This window comes from Cariama cristata, unplaced genomic scaffold (assembly GCF_000690535.1).
Source record: "Cariama cristata isolate BGI_N322 unplaced genomic scaffold, ASM69053v1 scaffold31085, whole genome shotgun sequence".
Taxonomy (NCBI): domain Eukaryota; kingdom Metazoa; phylum Chordata; class Aves; order Cariamiformes; family Cariamidae; genus Cariama; species Cariama cristata.
This window is the reverse complement of record NW_009619791.1, coordinates 15,076-22,346: the sequence shown is the minus strand read 5'-3', so window position 1 is coordinate 22,346 and position 7,271 is coordinate 15,076. Positions and strand designations below refer to the sequence as shown.

Genomic DNA, 7,271 nt, shown 5'->3' with positions numbered 1-7,271 from the left:
GCTGACCTTTTGTTGTGAAAGAACAGGAACACTACTGCTATCTTTTCTACCAAGTTTTTATACTTATGTCTGGCAAACCTGGACTCTTCTCTAGCTCATTTGTTTAAGGCATGGAGACAGAAGACAGTTAAGCCAAACAACCTCAATTCACAAATATTCATATTCACAATAGTGGAAGAAAAAGATTACACTAGTCGCTGCCCAATTCTTGTAAAAACTCCCCTCAGAACTTTTCATACCATACCTCTTTTCCACATGCACTTGCACATAGATATTGAGCATTCACTGTTCTATCTGAAAGTCAAAAGCTAATTAGCACTGAAGGCAGACTATACTTTTGTCTACCTTGTTGCACTTCCTTTTGAACTGTCAGGATATTTGAAGTTGTGCTTCTTGACTGACAACTGCTTAGTGCCGATTATTGTACCAGTAACTGCAACCAACTACCTGATAGGGAACAGCAAATATTAACAAGTATGAAAAATCCTATAATGACTTAAATTTACAAGATTACAAGCAGTCAATTTGTAAAAAGTTAAAATCAAACCCAGCCCTCATACCTAATGGCCCTTACTTATCAAAGAAGGGGTAGGCCAGTCACATTTGTAAAGCTTCAGCCAGGAAACACGAAATACAGTCTATTTAGCTGTTACAGTACTTTGTGTCAAGAAGTACTATCCCTTTCTGTAATTGCTTTTTAAAAAATAGTATTTAAGCAATTGTGCAATAAGAATATGGTTAGATGACAGCATTGTCAAGAATTATCCACAACATTTTGAGATCCTGAAATTTTTGCATTTTTAAACTTTTAGAAAGCAGTTACTTCTCAAATTTTAATCTTACCTTTCATGCATTTAAACAAAGAGTTGTAGTGTCCTTTAAGTTTACTCTAGCTGACAAGTAAGCTAACACACAATAAAAAAACCCCAAACGCTCTTTTCCTTGGCCTACCATTCAACCTTTAGTGCCTTCAGGTAACATTCTTGCATTAATATAACCCTAACCCAAATACAGAGGAGAAACATTTACTTTATTTCCAAGCCACCCCCACCTCCTTCTCCATACTTCGGCAGCTGGAATCTATGGATCCTAATATATTTAGTTACCTGAAAGACAACCGAGTAGTGCAATTTTCAAAAGTTTTTGCAGTACTTTTGTATTTCACCCCTTCCAAATACAACACACATCTACATAACATTTACAGAAAATTTAGCAACAGTACTAGAAATTAACATATTATTACAATTAGCATTGCATAAACTCCCTGCACTCATTAAGTTCCACTTAGCAATCAAGGCATCAAACTTCAAAAAATTTTCCACAAAGTGGCAAGAGGTGGTAATAGATTCCCTGACAAAATTAACTTAGGTTGCATACTTCTCTCTATATAGTCTGGCAAGTGCATATTACTTCTGTCTTACATTTCATAGGTCTGAAAGTAGCACAGTAAAACACTAGACACTGATCTCTTACAGCTTAGACTGCTGAAATCCAATGGAAATGATGTCCTACATCCAGTAGTGCCAATTTCAAATTAAGGGGCAGTGTAACACCCCTGATAAATGTTTCCTGTACCATTCTGAGGAGCAAATATACTTTTATCTGCCCCTGCCCCAAAACACTCAGCCAAAAGCCATTTTAGATAACTAGTCCTCATATTTCAAGGGAATCTGTAATTTTTACTCATTATTGCAAATGCCATTTCCAATAGTACTTGCTTTATGTTTAGGAAGGAACAAAGGAACAGATATAATTACCACCAGTCAGGCATTAGTATGTTTTAAGTTTAAGTTCTCTGATCTGTTTTATTGTACAATACTGGAACTAAATAAGGCCTTAAGAACTATGAGTCAATCCAGCGTGAATATTATTGGTCACAATCTTGCCAGGAAAGAAGGTACTCCAAGAGAAATGGCAAGCCCTCCTTCCAAGTGCAGATAACCAGAGAGGTTACAACATCTGACAGACCTTGCTCTCAGTCTCACTCTCAAATCTGCATCAAGTGTTTAAATTTCTTTCATCCTCAGCATTCTAAGTACATCATAAGATTATATTAAGTGAGAGGAGGGAGACAGCAGCTCATCACTTGCACCAATTCTTACTGAAGAAGTTGTATCAGGCTCCAGTAAGCGGACAAAAACAATCTAGAGAGACATACAAAAAAAGAGTATGACAAAAAGCTCCTGTCAGCTACCACAGCTGCTCTTAGCCATGACACTCAAAGAGGAGCTGCAAGCGTATGCTAATTGGATAGCACGTCTGGTTCAGCTAAAGCCCACGTGCTGCCTTGAACCAGACATGAGCTGTCTCTCTCAACTGTTTCCCATCTGACATGAGAGCAACTACCCAACTTGTAATTTACACTTACAGGTTCAGAGAAGCTAGATGTTTGCAGCTTCAGGAGTCTTGTTTGCAATAAAGTCAATTACACAATACTGCTGAACTTGAACATTTGACACATAAGGACACTTACAAGAACTTCTAACATCTTATTTCTATTTACCTTCATTTTGAGGTATTTGACCTACTTAGAGTATTTAAGAAACACTCGAACATTTGAAAGGCATAGTATCTTTCATTAGCTTGTATGAAGTAACAAGGCCTCCTAAAACATATGAAATGACAAAGAAATTGTAAGAAATTAATACCTCTTTTCAGCATATTCATTTATATTATATACTAGGCTAACTATGCAGCTTCTCAGTCATTAAGATCTGACTCTCATCACATATCAGCACTGCCCAAAACCGGAATTAACAAGTGAAATACTTGTAAGAGACTGTATACACTGCAAAAAAGTGAACTAGTTTGCTGCATGTCTTCACTCCTTTTTACATTTTTCCTCTTTATTTTTAACCCCCAGATTAACAACTCTATTCCTAACAAACTAAATAGCTTTAGGTGTATAGCAATACAAGGTTTCCGTGCTTTGCGTTCAAAACACTAAAGAAGGTCAAGACAAAGTATCCATCTTGAACAAAACGAACATGTACTGTGACAACTGAAGGGAAAAAAAAAAAAATCAATGTCTCATAAAATAAAGGCAATAGGATGTAATCCTATCTGATCAAAACCGGATCAAAACCTTTGCATAACTGAAGCAAGTGGTGTGGAAGCCCAAAATCATGAAAGGCAATAATTTTGTAAAAATGAAGAAAAAGAATCCTTCCACTAATATCAGGCAAAATCCTGAAATAAAGCAGCTTCTCACTAATGCTATACTGAACATACAATAGCAGCAAATGCAGCAGCAATTAAATTGTAGTTCCTTTGTATACTACACAAGCTGCAAAGTACTCTGAATTCTACTTTAAAATTTTCTAACAGTCAACATATAATTTGTGTAATCATATTGCATTCATATATGTGAGCAAATGAAAAATACTACCAAATTGTGCAACAAAGAAACAAAGTGTGTATTCTGGATTGCTAAAGCTCTCTATTGCTTCCAGTGCTCCCAAAGGACTGTGGCTACAGTGACACCTGCAATGCATTATAAATGTGTAATTACCATTTAAATGGGGTAAGGAAAGCTGGTGGATGAAACAGGAAAAGGCATTCCCTTAAAGCCAACCAAATACTGAAATTTCAGGCGTGATCATCCTAATCTACAGAGTCAGGTTAACAAAGTCATTGTCATTCTGCCACTCATCCATGCCTACTTAACTGAGAATCCTCTCTGCAGTGTGTTAAGAGTGTAAAATAATCTAGTGTCTCCATAATTATTTGCAGCAATTTCTGTTAGATTATGTTTAATATGCTAACATATGTATTTACTAGACAGTGAAAAATGAAGACACATGATCCAAGGCTATAGCAAGACTTACTCTGTCCCACTGAATTATTTTGACAATCCTTTGTCTCCAAGTTATCAGACTATATACTATATATATCAGCAATAATATTTAGGGATTTCAGAATTTACACATATTTTGTCTTTCGTTTTTCCTCAGTTACATACATCCTTTCAGGATGTGCCAACCATTCATGTAAAAGTTAGGTTTTTCTCTAGGATAAAAATAAATTATGAGAATATATATAAATTTGCTATTGAAATTTAAGTTTTACAGTTGAATTATGATATTTTTCAGGTAAACTGCATTGCAAAACATAACTGCATGAAGAAATGCGTATGCTTAACTCTAAGAAGGTATGCCTTCCCTTAACATAATGAAGGTATGAACTTCTTTCTGATTAAATCATTGATAGATTAACATGCTTCACGCAGAGGCAAAATGACACTAGCTCACATACAACTGCATGCACAGTATAGCTACAAGCATGATCAGTTGAGTTTTGTCTATGTATTCCAGAGGCACAGAATTATACAGTCATATTCCTGAGGAAACTTAAATATTCCAACAAAGCATTGTACAAAGGTCTGAAAGTGAAGCACTGATGAAAAAGAATTGTCTTCACTAAAAAAATGTAGGAACATCCAGAGACAAGAGAACTAGTTTCACAAGCAGAATATGGCTGAACGTAGCCTTTTGAAACATCACTTAACCCCAATGCAGTGCTTTGACACTAAGTGCTATACTGAATTCAGGACCTTGTTCACTCCTTAGCTACACTGCCTCAAGGAGATGCAAAGTTACATGTATATCTGAACAGAGTGCTGCACATTGTTTTGGAGACATAGCCATTGTCTTCAGTTCTTCACCAGATCTATCCCAATGATTCAAACCTGTTGAGATTGACTCCAAGGTCTCCTCTAAGGAGAAAGAAACACAAAAAGTATGTGGTATTTTATGTAGTTGTTTGGATTTTTTGGTGTTTTTGTTTTAGTTTGGTTTTGTTTGGTTGGTTTTTTGGGGTTTTTTTAGATCTGGGCTATTGTTGTCAACCACTCAAACCTCTTGAAACTGAATTGTGGTTGGGATACAGGGTCAGTTACCCTGTAAAATACAACAGGACTAAAGTTCATGACTGATGTTTAACAAAAATTACTTCTAGTTTCTACAACATTCTTTCTTCTGCAGCTCAAGCCTCACAGTGAAGTTTCCCTCAATCCCAGCAAAGGAGCATACTTCTGCAGACATTCCCCAGGCAGAGAATTCCCTATAGAGGTTGTCTGTATCACTTCTGCATCAGTCAAAGGGCAGGCTGCGCACTCATGAAGGCATTCCCAGACTCTGACAATCAGTTTAACAAGAGGATGAAAATTAATGGTTTTGAGTGACTGTTCAGACCCCTAGAATCACCTTCTCTAACATTACTGCAATTTGCATAATAAAAAGTGCAGCACAGTTTTAGCATATCTGTCTCTGAATACACAGTACTATTAACTCTATGAACAAATCAAATGAAAAGTGCAAGCACTGACAAGCCTAGATAATAAGAGCCTCCTATACAACACAGCAGGTCCTAGCCTTGCAATATTCTACTGGACCACAGCTCCACTTAAAAGCAAAGAAAAAACAATTTTAATCCCTACATTAGGTTGCATCCTCCATCCTTTTTTAAGCTTGATTTAAAAAGCTTGCTATCTGCCAGTCAGTCTATCCTCCTTCAATAACCATGCGTCTACTAGCTAATTTCAACTAGATTGGTTTATCACATTCAAGAACACACACACCACCACCCCCAAAAATCAGTATTCTTACTTAGGAAGGGACAGAAAAAAAATGCTTATTTTAGTCATTATATTTAAATGCCCAGCCCAAGCAAACACCCCACCCCAGCCCACTGTCTCTTGCACAGTGGGACAGTCAGTGCAGGAAGAGAACAGGAGCATAATAGTGATGAGATCAGGTGTTCAGGTGACAGAAGACATGCATCAATAGGAAACAGGGCTTGATTACTTCTGCTGCTCATAAAGCAGCTTGTTTCTGCTGTGAATTTTAATGATTAGAAAGAATGAATCAATTTAGATACTGAATATCAAAACAAGATTACCACATACCATACTTCTTACGTATTTCATCATGCTTCAGTTTTCTTTCGTGTTTCCTGCAACAAATAAAGGCATCAGAAGAACATTTTGACAGTTTTAAGGTGAAAGCAAAACACAATAATCACACCTAAAAGACAGCGTTTTTTAAATCAGTACGCAAATACGAATTTTTTTTAAAATCACATTTATGAGTTACATATCTTTCTATATACACTTTATGTATCTGTAAGATCCCCTATAACCTCCCACTAATCAGTACTATCATAGTAAGATACCTTTGCAAGCATAAAGAAAATACTGGTTTTCTATACAAAAGTAATGCATCCACGTATACTTACACGTACACACAATGAGGTATTCATCTATACGCAAGCAGCAAGACGCATTATTGGAAGATTCCCTAATGCTTTCCAGCAGGGAGTATAATTGTAAAATTTAGCTGTGAATACAGTGTGCTTCAGAATCCTAATTCAATAAAATTCTAAAGAGATAAAAGGTGTATTACTGTTTTGTTTAAGCAGTACAGCAAGTGTAAGTGAAAACTACTAGTCTCTAAAATCCAGCATGGCATCCATGCAGAGAATAAATTAAAATATTGTGCTATATAAAAATTGGATGCCTCTAGTTATGTTGTCTAATCATAAGACAGTTTTCAAGACTGTATCTAATATTGCCAAACCTTAATTATCCATATAAACCAGATGTCTGATAAGTCAATTTCTTCCCTTCCTCCTCTCCCCTTTGCAAAGGGGAAGGGAAAAAATAATGAAGGAAGTTTAAATGGAAATCCTTGCATCATTCCTCAGGTAATTTTCCTGTATTTCAAAGGAGCATCTATTTTGCTTAAAAACAAACAAAAAAGCTCCAAAACAACTATCTCACTAGGATGATACAGGAGGAAAGGACATACAATTTTATTTAATTAAATATATTAATTTAATATATTTAATGATATTTTGAGGAAAGGACATACAATTTGGCAAAATAATGTGCCTCTAACAAAAAAAAAAATACAGTTTGTTGCCCATATCAAAATTCTATCCAGTTAGACAAGTTATGACTTTCACCCGTTTCTAATTTGCACATATTCAGCAGAAAGCTGTTAAGCACTGACAGCTTAATTCACCAAAGATCCCATCTGCCCTATGCATATTCCACCTCCAAACAGCTCCTACTGCTAATCAGATGCTGTGTATCCTCAGAAGCAATCATCCTGCTTCCTACGGAGCTGAAGGGCTGCACTGGCCTTTCCCTGGCCAAACTGCAGGAAGAGGAGGAACTGGGGAATCAGGGTAATGAAAGGAAATTCATATACAGGAAGAAAGTCAGGACTGAGAGGCTGAAGAAAACAGGAAGGAGGAGTCTATTTTACCTA

The 7,271-nt window shown here is 36.3% G+C and overlaps 1 protein-coding gene across 1 annotated transcript in view; it reads right to left on the bottom strand.

The window, feature by feature from the left end:
• Positions 1–2,048: 2,048 nt before the first annotated feature.
• LOC104162622 (pituitary tumor-transforming gene 1 protein-interacting protein-like) overlaps positions 2,049–7,271 on the bottom strand; it is a gene marked incomplete at its 5' end in the record, with an annotated part of 18,018 nt that continues 12,795 nt past the window's right edge. Inside the window, 3 exons of the mRNA XM_009701390.1 lie at positions 2,049–2,144; positions 4,599–4,714; positions 5,906–5,952. Coding sequence (XP_009699692.1) covers positions 2,049–2,144; positions 4,599–4,714; positions 5,906–5,952 — 259 coding nt within the window. The remainder of the gene's footprint in view (positions 2,145–4,598; positions 4,715–5,905; positions 5,953–7,271) is intronic.